The sequence below is a fragment of the Solea solea genome, chromosome 11 (genome assembly GCF_958295425.1).
Source record: "Solea solea chromosome 11, fSolSol10.1, whole genome shotgun sequence".
Lineage (NCBI taxonomy): Eukaryota > Metazoa > Chordata > Actinopteri > Pleuronectiformes > Soleidae > Solea > Solea solea.
The window spans coordinates 8,791,745-8,815,153 of NC_081144.1; the positions used below are offsets into that span (position 1 = coordinate 8,791,745).

Consider the following 23,409-nt stretch of genomic DNA (forward strand, 5'->3'; position numbering starts at 1 on the left):
CACTTTTCATAAGAAATGTTTATTGTTTAACAGTATGTTTGTGGTACATTTTTTATAAATCTGCGAATATTCTGTTAAATCTTACTTTACAATCCAAACAGGACAGACGACAGTGGGACTGTAGTAGGATCCACAGGTTATTGAAAAATCAACAAAAACGGAGGAATACAATTCCATTATTTATGCATGCATGTATAAACATGGGACATGTGGAATTATAATGGTTAAGTATACTGAGGAGTCAACCCTTAATCCTGTGTGTGCCACGACAAACATGAAGACTAGCATCAAAGAACAAAGATGCGGGTGATTTAAATGACACGAGCCAAATAAACAGATTGGTCTTCATCCACATTTAAACAAGGCAGGATTTTAACAGTTTAACTTTGTAGTAAGGAACACACACCCACTCACACTGAACTAACGTGAACCTAACAAAAGCTCTCATTGAGGACACATGTTATCGGCGACACATGCTTTTCCCCTCAATTAGTCCAAAATGTCTGCTGTGAAAGTCACATCTGTATAATATATTAATCTATTTTCCATTATCTAAAGACAGTTAAATATTGACTAAAGCCTGTGCTGTAAAGAATCACTATATATTAAAGCAATTTTTTTTTAACATTTCTTTTACATGACCAATACCCTGTAAATACGTCCTGATGGACAGATGATGGAAACCAGTGAAAAGTGCACAACCCATGCTACCCCATTTTTTAATTTTGGGTTTTAAATGACAGCATATAGTTTGTGTAAGTGTCCTATAGCAAAAATGGAATCTCTAGATGTGTGGTTACTTTCAGCATCATTTTATATATAAATATCTTTTGCATTGGTTCCTAAGTATGACAATGAATATTTACACTGCAGCACAAAGAGTTCACTTGGCTGCACAGTCTCCCTCACCACTACACCAACCTGAAAAGCTACTGGAGGGGGGGGGGCTAAATTTTCTCATATACACACACATTTCACAATATTAACACAAAACCAATTTCGAGTTGATGCTGTGCCTCAACATTTGAAGGTCAAAGAGTCCACACAGTGGCACACAGAAGGCTGACGATGTTAACTCTGATGGATGACGGAGCAGAGCTGAGAGAGGAGGAGAGTAATAACAGGAGCCAGCAGTGAACGAGGCAGCTGAACCAAGGCTGTGAAAACACAAGAATTGCACACTACAACATCCTATCATTAGGTTGTCCCTGAAGCAGATGAAGGATGCCGCCCTGCCTTGCTGAGCAAACGGAAGGAAAAAGTGAACGTGTCTTTAGAACTCCTCGTGAACATTTCTGGCATAATCCATGAGCTTGCTCCCGGTGAAGTACTCGCTGTACTTGAGGATCTCGTCCAGCTCCAAATGATGATTCTGATTCTCGTCTGCAACGGCAATCATCTGCTTGGCCTCGTTCAAGGCGTTGTGCTCATTCATGGGGTCCATGTACTCCTGGAAGACACAGGGAGAAGAAAGAATTAAACCCAAATAGATACACGAGTGAAGACATCCATCTCCTTCAGGAGGTAATAATTTTAAATCAAAACCATTTCCTTTATACAGAATGTATATTACTAACCTCAAGTTCCTCCATGGTAATGATGCCATTACGGTCTGAATCTATGACTTCCTGAAACTCCTTCTTCCTCTCTCTAACCCAGTCATCATCGATTTCCTGAGCATGCTGGTTCTCCACGGTGCCCACGGGTAAAGAGATGAACTCTGACAGGGTCAGTTTCTTATCACCATCTTGATCTGCAAGGAGCGCACCATAAAAAAAAAAAAAACACAAGGTAACTATGTATAATATTTATATAAAGTGACAGGTAAAGAAAAAAGATTTAATCGTTTTTCTTTACCTTGTTAATTTCTTTATATTTGCGTGTTCTGTCGAAAAGAAAAACGAGCTCTGTGGCATGTTGTAGCTTTTCTCAGCTCAGTATTTTTGTTTTCAATCGATGTCATTTAGACAAAACAGGCAGCAGTGTTCAACTCAATCTATAAATCTATCAATAAAGAAAACACTATCTGCATTGCATCAAAGGAAATATTTTGGACACCAAAGCTCGGGATTCAGGTATTTAGAGTACATCGTACCTAGGTCCCTGACAATCTCCTTGACCATGTATTGGAGCATTCCTCTGCTGTGCTCTGGGTGGAGGAAAGACAGGAACTCCTGTTCATTCAGAACCTGGTCTGCTGGAGGGCTGTCTGCCTGAAACCAGCGGTCCTTTAGGCTTTCCAGAACCTCCTGAGCTATAATGATGAAAAAAAAATATGTTAATATATACACAATATATACATTTAAAATTCAGTCAGATAAACAAATAACTCTTCACAGATTTAGAGACTATAATTGCCTATGTTTACGAGTGGCATTTTTTTATTTTACTCCATCTGGACATATTAAATAAAGTGTCTTAAATTTTTAAATAAAGCACCAGGGTAGAGAGTTTCTTCCAGAGCATTATATCAGGAAATAAAAATTTAGTAAGTCTGGAAAATCAATGCCAATACTTACTTTCCTCATCCAGTTTCAAATCTTCATTATTTTTTATTTTCTCCGCAACTTCTTTTTCATTAAAACCTTTACTGGCCAGGAATTTGATCCGGTATTCATCCCATGTCACGGTACCTGTGGACGAAGCATGAATTCATGTTTTGGGTAAGCAGAAAATACTTAATTTTGTGTCTTATTTTAGGACACAGTGTTACATGCAACATGACCTTCACAGACCATGAAAGGTTGACCTGTGTGGTGAGATAGAAGTGGATTATTTTACCATCTTTATCTGGGTCAACAGCATGGAAACTGTTCTTGTTCTCGTTCATGGCTTCTTGAAAGTGTTCCTCCGTCTTCTCCATGATCCATCGCTGCATCTCTTTGGCGCTGACACTCCTATCTTGGTTGAAATCAACTCTGTACAGTTAAAAAAGGGTGAATTTGAAGGGTGAAATATCCAGTTACTGACCATTAGTTACCTGTAATTACCGTTATGATTCATCATCTGTCTGACTTTTGTCCCGTCTGGACAGAGATTGATGAGAATTTGGATTTATTTGTTCATCAGACTCTGAGCTTTAAAACTTGAAGCTGAAATAAAATCATGTAGATGAGGATATCATCATCTGTCTTTTAAACTCATAACCGTCTAATGGGTCTCTTGACAGGCTTCAAACTTAGCAGGTGACTTAGTAAGGACACTGGTGTGTGCAGTGCTGACTTGGCCTGCGTTTGCACATTCTGCAAATGTTTCCTGACTTCATGCTGGCGAGTCCTGAAGAATGTAATGAGCAACATCATCTGTGCATCCAGAAAAGTGTAATCACTGAGTGAGAGTCAAACAATGAAAAGCATGTCTTACTTGTTGAAAATGTCAATAAGTTTCTTTCTGTTCCTCCTCGGCTCAGAGTCCTCATCAAACTCCTCCATATCTTTTCCCAGGAAAACTTCCTGATGGAAGTCCTTATTGAGGTGTCCATCCATTTCCAGCTTCACTCCATTCAGGTGGTCTGGGGGAAGAATCTCATTCTCATCCTTACTGACTGGTGGCTTTTCTTTGATGGCTGACATGTTGGCTGGCCGTGCCCGCACATCAACGATAAGGAGCAGAATGCAGAAAAGCAGCGCTGCAGTGACGACATTTATGCACCACAGGTTCCTCCAGACAGCCATGATTGTCTGTGGAAGGACACATTTAAAAGCAAGGAGTTAGGGAGGTGTGCAGACTGGTAGAGCCTGCTGCATTCCTGTTCCATGAGACTTTCTTTAAATCCAATGCATGACCAAACCATTTTCCTTTTAATTTTGAAAAGTTGTCGTATTTTAGTTTTCCCAGAGACACTAGCTGGCCGTTAGTTGAAAAACAGACTGCTTCTCTGGACTTTGCGGATTAAACTGTTCTTCATCTACTAAAGGATATATTATACTTTACCCAACAACAGTATTTAATATTGCATTGCAATATTGTTTTATAGTTTATTGTTGAACTTAGTTTAATATTGTGTGTAATTTGTATTTTTTTCTTTTTATTGTATTTGGGCACCAAATTCACCACAGCAAATTCCCTGCAATGAACATGTTTCTGATTCTTGTAGTTTGAAAACAAACATTTGGTTATTCTTCTTCTCATTATTATTATTGTTATTATTATCATCATCATCAATAATAATACTAATAATGATGTCTGTGTAAATTATCTCCATCCAGCTCATAGAATAATACATAGATATGCAAGATCTTAAAAAAAAGCACATCTTTTTGGTCAATATATATATATATATATATATATATATATATATATATATATATATATATATATATATATATATATATATATATATATATATATATATATATATTTGTTTGTGTGTGTGTACTTTTTCCAAGTCATACAAGTAAAATATGTCTACTTTGATCTTACTATTAACATTAATGTTCACAACATTAAATTGCATTCAAACGGATTATGTGTATCATCTCCACAAATAGTAAATAATAATAAAACAGTTTGTAAAAAGTGACGTAGTCACTGGCACTATAATATTTAACTCATGGTATCTAACTAGGTTATCTTGATTAAACCTGGTTTACTGAAGGCGGATATCCGTCATTAACGAATTAGCCTCGCCACGTCATTTCAATCATTTAACAACGTATTTAAGCTAGACGGCTAACACGGGCAGGGAACTCTAAACGTTTACGTCTGATCATAAATAGTCCACCGTCAAACAGAAGCAGTCAAAGAAAAAAACGAAGTGTTAAACTCGGAAACTGAATGCGACACTGCGGTAAAGTTAAAGTTGGTGGGAGGACCGGCTGGCTAGCTGCGGAGTGAAGACCAGGTAGCATGTTAGACGGACCTGCGCTGGTGGATCCAGTCAGTCAGAGCTGTCAGGGTCCGGTACCTGTATGCGTGGCTCCCCAATAACACCTTCGCCTCAAATGTGGGACGACTCGGGCTAAAACGACTCTTTAGAGATTTGGAAGCCCCGTGCCAACGGTCCAGTTACCGCTTATTTACTCAAGCTGTCAGAGGAGGGAGGCTTCTTGCAAGTCTTTAGCTACCGACCGATCAGTTACATGAAGGTAAGCGCAATGATACACGTCACTTCCGTTGAGCACTTTCAGAATAAAATATTTTCCCCACTAATATACAATTAGCGGCCGTTTCATTAGGTACACCTGCTCAACTGCTTGCTAACATGGATAACTAATCAGTCAGTCACATGGTAGCAACTCAATGCATTCAGGCACATGGTCAAGACGATCTGCTGAGGTTAAACCTGAATAATTTTGAATTTGACGTGAGCAACTTTGGGAGATATGTCCTAAAAGTCCGTCATCAAATATCTAAACACAAAATGCCACAAAAACGGCAACACAACATGAAGTTGTTAATAGAAAATAATAATTAAAAAATACTAAACCAAACCATTCTGCCATCTTTCTTGTCCGCATCACTACTATTTTTTAATCACAATCCTTTTTGTTGTTGTTTTTGTTTCTTGTTTAATTTTGTACTGTTTTATATACTACTATCACCATGCATGTCTTGTTGGTACACACTTGCCACAAAAGTATGAAATGGATAAGCAAATGTAAGGAATCCGTGTATCATTCATTCAGTTGAGATTCCAAATTCCTTATTCGTTTATGAATCTGATACCAAAAAAAACCCAAAACGTTTTGTACTTTCGATTTATTGCTCAGATAAAAAAAAAGGATTTTGATATTTAATTTGTCCGATTTGTGTGAACCGGAAGTTATTGTCTTCTTCGTGTGTTGTAGAGCCTGGGGCCATGTACCTTTTCAAATGTAAACAGTGAAGGAAGGGGTTCAGTTCAACGTTAGTAAAATTAACGTTTGCTATAAAATAACATAGGAAACAGTTAACGTTACGTCAGTGCAATTTTACAGAATACATGAGACTTATTTTTATCAAGATGAAACGCTCCATGATTGATCCTCAGTATGGTTTTGAAGGCTAACGTTAAACGTCCAAGTGCAACACACGAGGAAGACAATAACTTCCGGTTCACACAAATCGGACAAATTAAATATCAAAATCAAAATATAAATAAAAAACAATGGTAACAGACAAAGAGATTATGTAGATTAATAGATCAACTATTAAATGGGTAAAATACTAATCAGTAGCTACAAGGTAACTATACCTTATTGTTACATTTGTTAAATTGATAGCTAAAAGTAAAGTAGTACAAATTTAAATTGTTATGTGATGAACATTCAAATATAACAGATTTTCTGGAATCCAAATTATTTTAATAGTTTGGAAGGTGCTGGTTAGTTGTGTGTACTTCAGGCTGCTGCCTCTGGGTGGCGCTATAATAAAATGTAATTCCACATTTGAAGCAGTCCTCTCAAAATTTAAGAGGTCTAGAGGTTTGCCCTCATGAGTGAACATGGCTAGTTATCCTTACTAGAGTGATTCGTTTTCAGACAAATGAGCTGACTGCAGAGATACACAGACAGAAATAACAATTATTTGCAATGTAAGCAATGTGAAATTTGAGTGGCTGGTTTCCAAGGGGTAGATAACACAAGATAATGCTTTAAGATTATCTGAAAAAAAACTGCAGGGATTTGTTTCCATTTCTTAGCTTTGATTTAAACACTGGGATTTGGTAGAGTAGGTTAATATTGAGCTATCTTGACAAACTCTCTCAAACAGATTCACAACTTTATACATATCACACACACATTCAAATTGTCTGCCAGAGCTTGTGAGGCTGCCAATAGTAAGAGGGAAGGGAGTGAGAGCTAGAGAGAGCTAGAGAGAAGAAACAGAAACAGGGAGAGGGAGTGGGAGACGGGGAGAAAGAGTAGCGGGAGGGAGAAAGGGTGATGATAAAACTCCACTGTGATCCCTCCTGTAAGCTCAGTCAGACAGCAAGGGAGCAACTGAGACCAGAGAGACTGGGAGCAACGGAGCAGGCGAGAAGAGACCTGCCACACATCAAATCTCAGCACGTGGCCTTGGACTTGTTGATTTGTTGGGACCATCAGTAAGCAGCACCTGAATCGAGTCCTCCAGAAGCAGGAGAGCACACTGCTGTAAAAGTGTGCCTGTGTTTTGTGTAACAAGTGTCAGTTCTTCAAGAAGAAGAAGAAGAAAACGGATCTGAACTGGACCTCATCCATCTCCTCCAGGCCTTTGTTCACTCTGCATCCCTGCAGGGGGTTGGCGTTCCAATTGACAGATTGATCTACTGATGAGTGTCCAACTTTTGTGAAAGTTTCAGCTTTTTCGGCACTTTGCAGGAGACTGGATCCAGAGCTCACTGTAAGAGACAGCAGGGAGAGAACGGTGGGGTGAAGAAGGAGAATATTGCCATCCATCTCTCAAACTCCCACAGCCCACCCTCAGCTTTGGACGCCCCTCCTCTGCGCCTCTTCTTTTGCCCACTTGTCTCCCCCCTCCTCTCCTCTACACCTCACACCCCAACAGAGCAGAAAGCGTGAAAAATCTCACTAATGGGTTTATTTGCTGTCAGATCTGTGCCGATCTGTCATTCTCTTGGACCGTTCTGCTTGACAAATTTCATAGTTGAGTAAGCCTCCTGGCACTGTGTCTAGAGTTTTACCAGTGCCCCTGCAACGTTGTGCTGACTGAGAGCTCATCAAGAGGGGAGCAACGGTGGTACCACTCAGTCTGACAGTCTCTTGGACAGGGAGTCCCTGAAGCTGCATTGCTCTGGTCTCCTTCACCCCTGTTGGGACTCCAGTGTGTGTGTGTGTGTGTGAGAGAGCCTTGTAAGCATCCTCAGCTCCTGTCCAATCACACAGCTAGTCCATCACATAAGGTCCAGTTTATTCCGGGGATTCAGTTGCGGATCAAAGGAGTGTGAAGATGTGGTGCGGGGCTGGGCCTCTGGCTGTGGTGGCTGCAGTGTTTTGGACTCAGTGTGTCCTACTGGATGGGGTGGATGCCAAGAAAGAGAGGAAGAGGCTAAAGGAGACCACCCCACAACACACGGAGACGTACAATTCAACTCTCTCCAACAGCGAAGAAGTTGGTGAAGGCATCAAGGTAGTGACTTAAAATGCTCTAACTTGTTTGTTTAAGTAACATATTGTTGATAATTTAGACTTGTGGTATGTCTGCATTTATTCTCTAACTGTTCTACAAGAGTGTCAATTTAAGTTTGAAGTCAACCCGCAGATGTGTGAGATGTGTCCAGCGCAATATGCAGGAAATTAAGTGTGGCGAAGGTAAAGGTCGGGACAGGGCAGATGTGCCCTTTTAGGGTCAAGCCTGAGACGGTGAGATGGACCAAAATGTGTGAAACACTGAATGGATGACTTCCATAAGTATGTCAGGAATGTGGACATCTGAAGGCTGATCAGTGCATCAAGTCGTGAGCACTGTGGGTGTCTGCTGCCAATTTTCCAGCCTGTGACAGCAAATCAAGATGCAAATAAGTTTCATCTATCAATAGTAGAGTACACCATAGTACACCATATAGGTAGAAACCGAATAATCAATGATGAAAGTCTCCGTTTTATTTACAGATGAACATTATTTTGTATTAGAATAGTATTCCACAGGCAACAAAACATTTCAGTGATGCATCATTTTCAGGAGCTGGACTTGGCCCTGGACTCTGTTATTTATTGGTTTATTGCGGGTCTTGTATATTTGCAAGGGTTTTCCAACAGGCTATTTGTTTTTTTGCTTTTCGGCCCACCCATTATGTTGGCATTCTCATGTAACTCTCTCGCTGCCCTTTTTACATCAGCCCTCACCTCAGCCTCTACCAGTAGCGAGTCTCTGGATTGCGAACCGTAACTTCCACCGCCCCCCCCCCCACACACACACACCCTCCGAAACCAAGCAGTGAGGTCTCCTTTGTATCTTTTAAAGAACACGTTGTAGGTGGTTGTGACCTGGTTGTGTTTATTTGACTTGCCTTGCCCTGTAAAAGCACAAGCTATGAAGAATGACCTTGTGTCAACTATGAAGCCTGCTGAGGATTGCACCCCGTTGGGACTTCACTTCTCTGTCTCATCCCGTTGTGTCTTCACAAACACAGCCCCCCCCCCACCCCCCCTTTAAAGACCCTTATAGACCAAGAGCTGTGATGTAACTCCTGGGAAAGTTAGGTAGACAGATATTTAAAGACTTACGGTGATGTTGTTCCCAGCCTATTGATTCTGTCATTCACAGGCCTAGTCTGACTCCGCTGTGTCTGGGACATCCGATAGGGGCGGTGCGGCCCCAAAAACTGGGGCAGCGTGCCGTATAAACCCCTCACAAAGCCCCATAGAAAGGGTCCTGAAAGAGAACACCTCGGTGAGGATTAGCCCCCAGCGCCTCCCTCTCTGACATTCTTTTCATCTCATCTCCCACAATCAGAGAGTAATGACATAATCACTCTTAAGACACAGTGTTATGCCAGATAGTGTCTTTGCCAAACATTGTCACCTCTGACGAGAACCTGAGATTTAAGCTTGACATGCGTGCAAGTGGTTGTATTCACTATATCCTTTTGTTGGTGCCGCTTGAACATGAAACACAAACTGTTGGAAATTAGCAAACGTGAGTCGTATAGTTGTCTGAGTTTATCCTATTACACCTCTGTTAGCTCCCAGAGAAAACAACGCGTCCGTTGGAGCTGTCCTGGCAATGAAATTTGTGTTCTCAAACAAGCCAAACATTTACACTCCACATTTACATTTTTTTCCCCCCTTGTGCCCAGTGGAAACAGTTGAAACAGTTCTTATGATGGCATTCTATCTGACCAATCCTGTGTGTGGGCTGCTGGCAGCTCGCAGTCGTACACTGCATTCCTTGGGAGATTTTCCATTTGAAAGTGATCACAATGGCGAGGTATGGAGTTGTGTTGCGAGTGGAATTCTTTTAATGAGATGATAACTGAGAGACATTTGAAACAATCTCACTGAACCGTCATGTTGTACATTCTGGAGCAACATGTCAGAGGTACAAGCTTCTAAGACTTATTGCTCGCCACTCTTAGGATGAGAGGAATCTGTCATAGTTGAGAGCAGCGAGGGATCTGTGATGGCTGTAATTGGGGGAGTCAAGTCAAACATCACGCCTGGCGTGTTGAGTAATGCTTGGGTTTAGCCCGAGGCGAGGGTTTTTGTTTCCTCTCTCTCATTCCCAGTGATGATTAATGCAGCAGTGTGTGGGACCTTTTGGATCAACCCACACACACGAGACAAGAGCAAGTCCCATAGGAAAGAGGGCCACTGTGAGAGCACACACCTTCCACGCACTACTGTGAACCACCATCACTTTGTGCTGCATGATAACGAACTCGGCTTTCAGCATGTTGCGCCCCTAAAAAGGTTACGCTTATTTAACGTCGCAAACGTGGCCTAATGAAGTCATCTGAGGGAGAGAGAGCAAAGAAGAGACTAAATAATCAGCGGTCTTATGTCATTACAACATGAATTTGCAAGTAAAATAAACGGCACTGTGTGTGAGTTTCACTTCACAGACCGTTTCATTTGGATTATGTTTAATTTATAATAGCCTTACGTTGATGCCAGATTTACAGAAATCCCTTCATGTGCTGCTGAAACTAGAATTTCAGAATGATTGCTACAATAAACCGGTCCTCAAGTAAAAACAACTGTACAGGGACAATCAGTCAACGCAGAATTGTGGTTTCATGTATTTTAAATTTACAATTTGCAGATCTCTCCTGCTAATAAAAGTGATCGGCCTTTTGCTTAGCGGTAGTAAAGTCACAATAATAATGTTGTAATCATTGTTGTAATGTTTGTGCGAGTCTTGAAATTGTTAAAGCGCCAACAGACAACTTTGATCCCTACTGGCTCCAGGTGTAGTATTATTTGGTCTGTTGTAAAAGAGGCAGCAGTAGCAAGACAAAATACGCTTTCCTCCGAACCAGAGTGTTGTCATAATAATCATCCCTGATGAAAAACACAATGGATTTCGAGTGAACTCCGTTCTCTTCAGTACTTTTGGACATAAGAATAATGCAGTTTCTTTGCCCTGTAAATGAAGTCGTTGCTTTTTCTGTGAAAATTGCATCCTGGTGCTATTCAATAATGGTGAGAACAAGGCTTAATAAGGGGTCAGTATAAACAACTTCCAAGTGCAGCAGTCCGATTAAAGCAGTAGCATTAGTATATTTCTGGAAAAAATGTTTCAGTTCTAACCAGTAGAAAGAGGCTTGCAGCAGCAGATTAGATTATCCAAGAACAAAGCTTGGCAACAATATCTGCCACTAATTAAAGCTACAGGATGTAAGCTTGGGTGATTCTTTTTTGCTGTTGTTTAGCCTTCATGATCTGAAATGATGTCATTGTTTGTAAGCTACGTCCTCCGTCTGAAAACAGCAATGCTATCAGACCTGGCTGACATATTTATCACATTTATCATTTTTGTGGGCACTTTTTTTGTGTTTCCAGTCCGATTCCAACCTGTTTGCAGCCTCTGTCTCTCTTGACATCACACACATCACTTCCTGTGTGCAGCACAGCAACGTCACGTCAATCATGTGGCGTTGACCCATTTTGACATTGGTATATGACTCTAACGAACCTTTGACTATATGTAAAAGTAACATACTACAGTTTTAACAGTCTATCTGCACGTGTTGTTTCTTCGCTCTTTTTGTGGCAAACAAAACACATTAAGCTCAGGCAGTCCCCCCATTTTCCGGTCTCTATGCTAAGCTAAGCAGATCATCTTCATATTTAATGAAATCAAAACGGTGAACCACTCCCTTTTAATGGAATTAGAAGTGAATGATCTAATTATTTTCCCTCCTCAAATGTTATTGTGCCTGAAGTCCTGGGGCAAACCTGTACCTGAGATGGAACTGGTGCTTTTCAACAGCTCATTTTACCTACCACGGTGAAAATGAGCACTCGCTCCAATTTTAAAGCTATAATTTGTTCACAAAACAGATGTGACACAGCCATCAAAGCAATCAGCTTTATTGTCTGAGGCTCAAGATCGTCTTGTGCAATTTCTGTCAGGCAGAAAAACAAACTTATATTTCTCTCACATGTGATAACTTTGGGCAACACTTTAACGCTAAAAAACAACTATATCATTATATCAAAGTTATTTTCTTCTGCACTTTCCACCGAAGTGCTGAACTAATAGCAAGACAGCGCAATTATGATTTGCACACTTTGCTTGCCAATTGAGGAATGACACTGAGAACAGAGTCAACATTGCACGCCTTACTGTGTTTTTACCTCGGTGCACTTAGTTTCTGCAGAAACGTGCAGAAAAAACAGTTATGGTTGCATGAAGATGTGATGCACGCAGATTACCAGGATCCCCTTGGCCCACACAACCTGGGGAATCCTGCCTCCCTGCAGGGGTGGGATGGGCCCAACATTGGGCCAGTCCACCCATGCATGGATGACTGCACAGGGAGCAGTACATGGGGATATAAAAACAAGGGATTATAGGAGGCTTTCTGTCATCCCGGCCAACCTTAAACCTGTCTGTGCAACAGTTTGATCTAGAGCAAAATGTTTCATGTTATCGTTTTATGCGTGCAATGTTTGAAAAACGGATGACATGCAAAAGAAAATAAGTTCAACTGTATGTATGGAAGAATTCAGGAGCCGGCAGCAGTGGAGTAGAGTTTCAGTGTCTGGTTGCAGCCCCAGAGACATGTTTTAACAGTTGTGTTTGTGTTTTTGGTGGCATGGTGCCCCAGGGAAATATTTTCCCATTTTATTGCCTCAAATAAATTCAACCTAATTTTCACCAAACTACATGACAAACACGGTTAAAGTAAAAAAAAGGAACAGCTATCCAGACCCAAAGCAATCTTTGGAGGGTAATAAAATCTCCTGCACTCCTGGGGAATGGATCACGACTGATCCAGTAATTGATCCAACCACTCCAAACACATACTGTGCTGTAGGTTAATAAAACATTCCCAATTCACTTTCAGTGTGTGCCATGGGTATAATACACATATGGTGCTATGTAATGAAGTCTATTTACTCAAATAGTGTGCTTAGTACAACTTTGAGCGATTCTATGACTTTATAGTTCTGCTTTTCTTTACACAAAGCAGAGGGTTCAGGACTGCTAAGCAACATGAGATGCTGCTTAAAAGACATGATGATCAATTATAATAACTATAGTTACTTAACACATCTAGGGTGGCACATATGAGTGGACATCATTGTGATTGACAGCTTGTATCTTGCTACAGTGCAGAACTTTTGTCTCCCTCTTAATTACACAAATAAAGTCAGTACAATATAGTAATTCTTTATTTAGATATCATGCAAATACCATGTCTGTCTTCAGCCTCTTCTCTTCTTTCACCGCTCTTCAGTGGGGAAAAGCCAAACCAATTGTAATCCCCATTTGCCCTTGCCAGTGTTTGCTTTCATTTTTAAACTGTAATTCTTCCTGGGAATACCGAGTTTCTTTCTGGAACGTCACAACCCTTTCTTGGAGTCTTCCCAGGCTTTTACACTGTACTGTAGGTTTCACCGTAACCCTAATAGCTGCTGCAGCCTACTTTGTCACTACCGATACAGAGTGATTTACCATGGCAATGATGAGTTTAACCAACACTAATTAAGTCCTGCACTCCAAATTGCATTAAAAGCAACTAAAAAAGTCTGTTCATGCATCAGTGCAACAATCTAGTATAAAGTAATATAGGCCTTCTAAAGGCGAATGGCAAATTGAGCATTTATACCTAGGCTATATAGACAGTTTTGCTATATTTTGCATGTAACTTCTGTGGTAACTAACACATTTAAATTTACTGATGGAGGCCAGAATGAATCAACAACTCCGGTGTCCTGTGATGTAAAATCGACTGACAATCTCCATGAACTTATGCTGCAGGGAGTGTGTGGTTTACAAAGCAACACAACCCAAATTTTTCAGTTGGGGAAAAAGCACAACAAAAGGTGATGAACACATTCTTAAGTGTTGTCACAAACCCTGGATCTTTCAGACGCTTTTTGATGAACTATTGTTCTGTTTGGACAGTTGTTGGTCTGTTTCCTTTACACTAGGTCTTTAGGTCTTAGTCTGGTTTTCAGCTCATTGTTTCCTGTTTTTCCGTCCTGTGAACCATGTCTAGTTTTTATTTGATTGACCCTTCCTCCCTAGTGGATTTAGTGTTGTTGTTGGTAGTTTATGTCACATTTCTCTGCTCTGGTTGCTGGTTTCATGTGTTCCTGGTAAGCTCCTTGTGCTTCTGCTCCGTGTTCTTTTGGTTTATGTTTTACTCTTTACGTTTTTGCCTTTTGTTCATTTTTTTGAAATCTTCCGCGCACGTCGTATTGTGCGGACCCTGGTATACTCGCACGTCAGGGTCCTGTAGTATCTGACTTCACCATCGGGTGCGGTACAATTCCGGACGCAGGGAATACGACGCATTCCTACCAAAGTAGAAGAGAACGATGCTTCAGCTCCTTTAGACATGTCTGGTTCGAGTGGGTCATCAGCTGAAAGGCCCGTCGGGCAGGGGTGTCGGGGTGTCAGACGGAGTGTTTACTTGTGCCCCCCCCCCCCCCCCCCCCCCCCAGAAACCAGCCAGTTTCCGGGGTGCACACATGGTCAGCATTGACTATGAGTCAAAACCTCGAACATCCACACTTCCATCTATCACTTTCAGCCTGGAAGCAAAGTATGTCTACAGTTAGCAACAGTATAGACTATTGATTAAGGAATTATTAGATTCAATTTAACTTCATATTTATTATCTCTCTGCCAAAAACCAATGCTGTTTATTTCCCTTTTTCATACTTTTCCCCCTTGAGTAATTTTCTGAGCACGGGATGTTTTCGTGTCCACAAATCATGTTATATACGGTACTTTTAACTGAAGAAAAGGATTCCACTTGTCCACCAGTGGTATGGTCTAAGCTTCAGATGTGTCATGATTAGAGCGCTGTCACTAAAGATAAACACTGGCTCGAAGATTTCCAAGTCTCTCGCCCTTTGACAGACACTCCGACACAGAGCGCGCTGAAACAACACGTGCTCACCCGCTGACAGATGAGGCCACTTGTGAGGAACTCGTACATCAGCAGCGATCAAAGCCAGAGACCCGGTGTTCTTCATCAACTCTCTCAGACTGATACCTGGATCCACTCCCTCCCCACTTTGTCCATGGCTTGTACATGCTGATACACAGCTACGCGAAGGGAATCCAAAGTTTACTTTACGCCACAGTCGACAGCAACGAGTGAGGGATTGAACGCTCCTGACAGGTTATCTGTGTCATCAGGCAATATGGTTTTCATGAGCGCATGTGCATGAGTCTTTTGAAGTTCTCTGTGGAGACGGAGACTCACCTGCATACAATGAATCTCTTTTTGGCATGTTGTGTGAACCATCCCTGCTGTCGCTATGTGTAGTATGTTCTGCTCAGACAGCACAAAGAGCACACTGTGTAAGAGCTGAACATTTTATAAGCTGATGACAAAATTATTTACGCCGTCAATTGCTGTTATTGTTATTTTACTTAGCTCTGAAATGAAGTTAATAATTACCTCGGTTATAACCTTTCTCTCTTGAGCACAGAAGATCCTTGAGGGCAAGGTTTTAATTACAATGCTGTGAGTTATAGAGGATAACGAGCTCACAGTGTCAATGAATATACTGGCAAGAAAATTCCATATTTTTTTTATTATTATGCAGAGCTCAGTGCTGTATAATTATAAGCCATATGTGTGGGCTGAACTGCTCACTTTATATCATGGAACATTAGTACAATGATCTTCAACATAAACAAAGAGATAAATGTTAAGTTCTTTTTTTAAACTTTTTGCCACTGGCTGTCAAAATCAATCTCTTCTAAATCATCGTAAGCTGTCAGAGCGGCTGTTTCAGTTGCTTTTATTCCCAGTGGAAATAATTCAAATTCAAAATGCCACAGGCTTGGAGCTCTAGTAAAACCCAAAACACAAACCTCTTTCATCTACTTCAGAGGTTTTTCTTTTTTTCAAGCTTATGAACTTATAGCTCAAAACTGACACTAAAGATATGCTTTTTTTTTTTTAGAGTTAATCGAGAAGATTGACACAACACGTGTGTTTGTAGAATACATTTCATCTAGTCAAAAAATGTACACCATGTACCTGCCAACACCTGAAAAAACTCAGTAGTTAACATGTCATATCTGGTTTGTTTAATCCATACAAAAAACTGGCATGTAGAAACAACATGTTTAGATTCTGTCACCTTCACATCAAATAGGATAGATGGATCATCCTATGTATAACACTGTATGCATCAATTTTGAGTTAACCCTTAGATGCGCCTTCAAAAAAGTTACGTTAACACACCTAGAGCACCAAAATGTGTTCATAAAAAAAACAACATCAGTCCTTCACATACATATCAAATATTAATGCAATTAACCCTTAAATTGCCAGGTTTTTGTCATGATGCACCTTCATTTTATGGTCTAAAAATACACAATACATTAGTTATTTTCAATATACTTAATACAAACTGGATTAATTTTGATTTGCAGCCTGGTATATGTGAAAGATCAGCACAAACATTGGTTTATATGCATTATTTATTTTTTATTTATTTATTATAAAATGCTCACGTTAACACACCTAGATCACCGAAATATGCTCATAAAAAAATCAAAAACCTCAAACATTAATGCATTTTTAAAGTTTTCAACCCTTAAATTGCCAAATTTTTGTCATGATGCATCAAAATAGTGATTTGAACGACTTTCAATGGGCACATTTTTGTGCGTAGGTGTGTTAGTGTGAGTATTTAAGTTCACATTGTTTACAACAGACTAAAAACAATAACATGAAGAAAATTGAAATACTCAAAAATACATAAGTGTGTCTAGGTGTGTTTTAGGGTTAAATTGCATTGAACGATGTATATTTGGCTCACACTAGACTCTTTTTTCCGTGTTGTAGTTTTGACTTTGCATGTTGACAGGAATGCAGTCTACAAGAATGATAAGAACTCAGGTGGCACAAAGCCCACATAAAATCACATGTCATTTTCACACGACATATCTGTTTACGTCACTGTCACACAAATTGTGTTATTCCTGTCCTGCCTGTTGCTGCAGCAAATCGACCTTCCCTTTAAGGCATGTGCGCGTTGCATCTGCATCAAGCGTGAGCTTTCTTCAGCTGTCGGTTTCTTTTTTTTTTTCCAACAAAGCTTTAATGTAGAATATTTGCAGGATTACAGCATCAGCATTTAGTGGAGAACAGAGGAGTATTAAGAATATTTGAATGTGATTTGAATGTTTGAATATGTAAAACACAGCAGACGCTGCACAGACACTTCTGTGTGAACAACAGGGCCACATGAGATGATGATGAATGTATATAAAATATAAATGACAAAAAAAGGATTCGCTTAATCATTAATCTAAATTATACATGTTCAAAAAGGAGTGGGAAGAAATCGAAACTCATCAGGTCCCGCCTCTTCTCGCTGCACCAATAATGTATATGGCTATTTCATATATATATTTTATAATTAATTAAACATATTAACACTTTCAATATCACCATATACACATAAATCCTGATCATTATTAGTAACAATGATGCAGCAAAGAATGCCACATGCATCCAGTGTGAACCTGGCATTTCCTACATCACCCCATGAATGTGTTTGATAAGCAGGAATATGTATTCACTGACAAGAGTTGTGTCTCCTGACGAGATAAAGTGCTGTGAGATACTCAACACATTTCTCCCAGATTTACTTGCACACCAATGAAACTGAGAGTCAGTGACCAAACACTGTTCATCAGTGACAGCTGTCAGATTATAAAGATATTGATCACATTTAAATGCACATAATGTAGCTTTTAAGATTCACAGATTTCCATTAGGATTATTGGAGACAACCATGAGCAAATAATAATGTTATGAAAATAGTGCTAATTGAACTGGATGTGTAAATAGCCAGTGACACCATGTCAACTTAAATGTGTTGAAATCGTATTAACAGCTTCTCTCCGCTGCCCCCACGTTGCCAAAGTTGTTGAGCTGAACGGTGTTAATGAAGATGAAACATTTAAATGGGACATGGGGGAAAAAAAGCAGTTTATCCAACAGACTCTCGGTCTTGTGGAAACAGCACAGAGTAGTGCACCAGTTTTCTTGTCTTCCTTTTATCTGTTTCCAAGCCTCAAAATCACAACAAAAACAAAGGAGTGATCCAACATGCAGTAGGCGCAACGCTTGTTAACGTGTTTATTTTTCCTGCTGTCAGACAGATGAGAAAGTCACAGACGGAGTGAGATTTCTGCAAATTCCACACAGGAGAAGAAAAACACGGTCTTTTATTCCAGTATATTGAAAAGACAAACAAGGAGTGACTCTGCTATGGTGGAACAAGAGGGGAAAAGTCTTTAACAGTGAACAAAGGGCCATGTTGGTTTTGCAAGATAAGTGATCCATGTCCCACTGCCAAACGTAAACAAATTCCATTTCAGACAGCTCACCTCCATAGCCCATCTTTATCTTCTCTTCTATCTCAACCGAAGGCACTTGACGTTGAGGGGAAGTAAAATTCGAGCTCACTGTAATCGGAATCCATTCAGTCACACATTTTACTAAAATGAGTACATGTCAGTTGTGGCAGGATGCATTGGAACGTTGCTTCTGCGGGTCTATCTCGGAGTTTTGTTTCTTATCTCTCTGACAGACCCCAGTCTCTTATACAGTCATTTATTATAAATGAGTTATCTCAGATAAGGAAATTGAACGTACGTACAGTACAGTTTGACAAAACAATCTTAAATCGTAACCCGCTCTTGTGTACATACTGTGTATACTTCTGCTATCTTGTTTATTAAAATTCCCATCATAACATTGCTCAGACTAATATTATTAATAAAAGAAAATACCAGAGTGTTTTTGGATGGAGGGGAAAGTTCTGGGCCAGTTTGACATGTTGTTACAAACTACAGTAATTGAGGTCTGCAGTCCACAGAATCGACATCACACCACTCATTTTTCATCGGCATGCTCATGGAAATTTTCATGTGCTGAAGAAAAAAGAAAAAAAAAATCCCATGACATGGTTTGTTTACATTGATTTTTAAGTGTACCGGGCAAATGAGAAGTGACATGGCACCTGAGTGGATTATTGTGGATAAAAGAAAAGAAGTATGAAGTAAAGCCTTTCAAGCTGAATGGTTACTGTATCCAAATGATGGCAAGTTGAAAAATTGGGGGGGGGGGGAAGCAATTTGCGCTGCAGTAAAAGTAGAGAAGTAAAGTTAAAAATAAAGAGGTTTCCCTGTTTGTCCTTCCTTGGGCTCTGGCACTATTTAACTCATGTGTCTTATGTGTCCAACTCAAGGCCTACGGGCTGCATCCGGCCTGCCATGCACTTTGGCCCGCCAGATAATATGTAGTGTCTTTCCTGCTACTCTATCGTCACACTTACTTATATATAAATAAACTAATGAGTTTATTTATATGAGGACAGAGCTGGAACGAGAGGGGGCTAAAAGGTTGCTCAGTTCCTCATTGGTATTTATCTCCCTCTGTACAGGTGAGCTCTCTGTTGACGCTTTTCCACTATACAGTTGTAGCACGGCACGGCTCGACTCTGCACAGTTGGGTCATTTTACATTATTATAGTATCGGCTCAATGTTAAATTGATGACGAGCAAAGCCGATGTTTTTAGTGCGACAATCATGAGAATCAGTTCATTAAAAGTTAGTTCAGTACTTCCTGCGTGACCATCTGACCATCTAAAATACGGCTGAACTGGTTGCGATCATCGGCTTTCAGCAGCGCTGTCGCTAAATACACCAGTCTCCTCTTAAATATTGAGATTTTAGACATTTCCTTGCTAAATGTTGGCGATTTTTAAGTCTTTTTAACTGATCTTCAGTTTGGCATTGTTTGGTTTGATTCCTGTGTAGGACGTCGCGCTCATGACTCTTCCAGTGACGACACTCTCTGACCAATCAGTGGTCAGTGGTTAGGTTTAAAAATGTATGATTAAACAAGTAAAAAACACTTTTAATGGGTTTGATGTAACTACTGATTGAGAATATGATCATGTGACTGAGAGAAATATTACATTTAGTTCATATTTATTTATCAACACTGATGAGTGTTGATAGTATTTGGTATTGATGCTGGCTTGGTAATTAATTAAACTGTGTTTTTGTGATGCAGGTTTCTGACAACCAGCGAGTCGACCCGCTGGGATCATGGATGGACTTTGTCAAAAGACCTGTTGGCAATTTCCCTGGAAAGTGTCGCAAACGCAAGCGTCCCCTGGTATATCTATTATATATACAGTACATATATATATACTATGATTGGTACCTTTGAAATTAAATTACCTTTCTATCCAAATTGATGCATGACGATGTCCTGTGTGTCTCTTGTCCACTAGCCGGGCCCACCTGGTCCTCCAGGTCCTCCTGGCCCACAGGGACCTCCTGGCTCTCCTGGGGCTGAAGTGACTCAGGACGTTCTTCTACAGGAGTTCAAAGAGATGATCAAAGGTTAAAAAAAAATTTAAAAAAAGACTATGCACACCTTTACACCCACATTGTAATGTTATTTTTTTGGGGGTATTTTATCACATTATTGGAGCTTATTTTGAGACCAAAAAGTCCATCTGCACAGTAACAACCTGGGTTTGTTTCTTTCAGAAGCTACAGAGCGGAGAACAGCAGCACTGGAGAGACAAGCCAGTCCCAGCCAGCTACCAACAGCTCTGCTCACCCTGGAGGGGATGACCTCCTACAGGCGAATAGAGGAGGCTTTCCACTGCAAGCTCAAGGGGCCTGTGGTGGTGGATAAGAAGACTCTGGTGGAGCTCCAGAACTTTCAGACAGTATGTTTGTTTGAATCCAAGTAAATGTTTATGAACTGGTTCTGCTATGCTCCCTGCTCGTAGCTGAAAAAGTAAAGTTTTGGCTCATCTTCGTCTGTTTGTTTCTGACCCATTTGCTTCTCTGTACTAACTGTGTGTGAAAGAGCAAATGTTTGGTAACCATCGCTCAGTTTGCATGTGGGCAGATTATGGGACGATCATCCCGTCACTGTTAACTGGCACTGGCAACGTGTGCAGTGCCACTCCGAGACTCAGACTAGCTCTTTGGTCAAAAAATATCTTATTTTTTTTTCTTTTTCTTCACTTCTACACATCACTCTCTGGGCGGCATACAAAAGGCACTCTGTCTCAGACTTGGAATAAAGTGTGGAGAGGACAGAAATAGACACTGTTTGAAACGGCATGCTGTAGTGGAAGAACTATGCCCTGTTGGGATGGGCTGACAGGGCTGGAGGGGGAGTATTAGGCTTTTTGCTGGACTATTAAACATGTTGACTAAGCACTATGTTGTAAAGACGTGTTACTATGAAGTTAAATTTGAATATATTTCAGCAGAGTCAGGGGTAATAAGAAGGAGGAAACAAGGAGGCAGACACTTAAAAATTAGGCCCTCGGCAGCCATGGCCTTGGCACGTATCAGAAAGTGGGGCCGGCAAAGTGAATCCACACATCTGCATAATATGTATATATATATATATATATATATATATATATATATATATATATATATATATATATATATGTATATGTATATGTATGTATGTATGTATGTATGTATATGTGTGTGTATGTATGTATGTATGTATGTATATATATATATATGTGTGTATATATGTGTATATATATATATATATATATATGTATATATATATATATATATATATATATATATATATATGTATATGTGTGTGTGTGTGTGTGTGTCTGTGTGTGTTCTATGGGGGAGTTGGTGAACTGCTTCTACTTCTAAATTGCATTACACCTTATTCTCCCCTCCTATATTAACCCCCTCCACTATGGACCACCTTAGAAATCTCAGTTTGTGTCTTTAAATGAAACATTTGTCAGGATTTTAATTTACTCTTTAAAGTTAACATCAAAAACATAAGGTGTCTTGAGAGAAGGTGTTCTACTGAAATACTCTTGAGAACACTATGAGGTTATCAGTGCCCCTGCATTGATTACCTCATAGTGTCCCGCGGTTGATTAAGATCTTTATGGCATGGATGTCTGAACGCTCGCGGCTTCCGCATATTTATGTATGATGATAATGATGATAACTCATCTTGTTCTTGATTTCTATCCAATGAGTCACTGTGCCACCTCAACCCAACATTCATATGCATCCACTCCGTTGTGGGGATGAGCCTGTGTTTCTTAAAAGTTCCTCCTCATCACCTTTTTCCTGAGAAACATCACTCTCAGATTGCTTTTTGGTAGTTCAACGTAACAGAGTCGGTTGTTCACGTTTGACAATGTTGTCATGCTGTGTTGTATCCGCAGTGGCGCTATTGGTTACTCCAAACGTCAGTCATCATGCGGAAAGCATAGAGCCAGATCCTGATGACTTTAAGTTCCCAAAGGTGTTCTTTAATGGAAAATGAATGCATTGTTGCACGGAATTCTAAACATTTATTCAGATTTCTTTCATTTTTCTTTTCAGCCGCCTGCTAAAGGAGCCTTCCTCAGAGGGTCAGGAATGGACCAGTCTACTGGGAGATTCACAGCTCCTGTCACAGGAATCTACCAGTTCTCTGCTAATGTCCACATTGGTAAATCGCATTAATGTTCCATTAAAGTGTAATGAGGCCAATAGAGCTGCGACACAACTGTAGTCGCAGTACTCTTTGCTGTTTTACTTTTCTGCAAACCATGGGAAATGTTAATGAAATGTTTGAGTGTGACGTTTTGGCAAATGCAAATGGGGGAGGGGTTAGCTTGTAACATTGCAATAATGTCCGAGAGATGTCCGCCAAGCACCAGACCACAACCCGAGGCCAGTTGTAGAGCCAAATGTCAGAGGATTTGTTGCAGATTGTTGTGGTGTAATAAGGAAATTCCTTTGTGTTTTTACTGCAAACTTGCAACATGGGATGTTTTCTATGGAGAGGTATTTGTGAACCTAAAACTAACTTTGAATGAGAATCGTTAGGATTTGACTGACACCGGTGCTGTTTATTGATTCCAATACACTATTCTTACTGGTACTCTCTATAATTTGTTGTTGAGGATGCCTGAGCACAGAGGTGTGTGGTGGAGAGCTGTTCCCTCACCAGGGATCATTTATATTAAACTTTGTCACGTACCCTTTATTTGGACTGACCTCTGTGGCTGCTGCTTGATAACATTGTCCCTGGTATTACTTATTGCATGAATTAGAAGTTCTTAAATGTGATGCCAACCGCATCCCAAGACTGTAGCTACACAACAAACCAAAAGAAGAGGTGTTGCTATCAGAATTGGAGCTGATGGAGTTCTGTTAGCAGCAGCAAAAACACCAAACACTGCTGTCTCACATTGTATTTGTGTGGTATTTGTTAAGCCTTTTTCACACTACATTATTGGGCACACCAGAGATTT

The 23,409-nt window shown here is 40.2% G+C and overlaps 2 protein-coding genes across 3 annotated transcripts in view; one reads left to right on the top strand and one right to left on the bottom strand.

Annotated features, from left to right (window-relative positions):
* Positions 1–5,071, bottom strand: sdf4 (stromal cell derived factor 4). Its single transcript, XM_058641988.1, has 7 exons — positions 4,862–5,071; positions 3,364–3,680; positions 2,782–2,918; positions 2,520–2,633; positions 2,096–2,254; positions 1,578–1,753; positions 1–1,450 (listed from the first exon to the last, which is right to left on the bottom strand). The coding sequence occupies exons 2-7, from the start codon at positions 3,672–3,674 to the stop codon at positions 1,274–1,276; spliced, it is 1,074 nt and encodes a 357-aa protein (XP_058497971.1). The 5' UTR covers positions 3,675–3,680; positions 4,862–5,071; the 3' UTR covers positions 1–1,273.
* The window catches only part of c1qtnf12 (C1q and TNF related 12), a 23,612-nt gene continuing 5,155 nt past the window's right edge, over positions 4,953–23,409 (top strand). The window contains exons 1-5 of one of the 2 annotated variants that reach the window (XM_058641990.1): positions 4,953–5,087; positions 20,160–20,264; positions 20,383–20,494; positions 20,645–20,829; positions 22,493–22,601. In XM_058641990.1, coding sequence (XP_058497973.1) covers positions 5,082–5,087; positions 20,160–20,264; positions 20,383–20,494; positions 20,645–20,829; positions 22,493–22,601 — 517 coding nt within the window. In that variant the 5' untranslated portion in view covers positions 4,953–5,081. Of the gene's footprint in view, positions 5,088–5,793; positions 8,053–20,159; positions 20,265–20,382; positions 20,495–20,644; positions 20,830–22,492; positions 22,602–23,409 lie in introns of those variants that run through there. The other variant, XM_058641989.1, reaches the window with a different exon arrangement.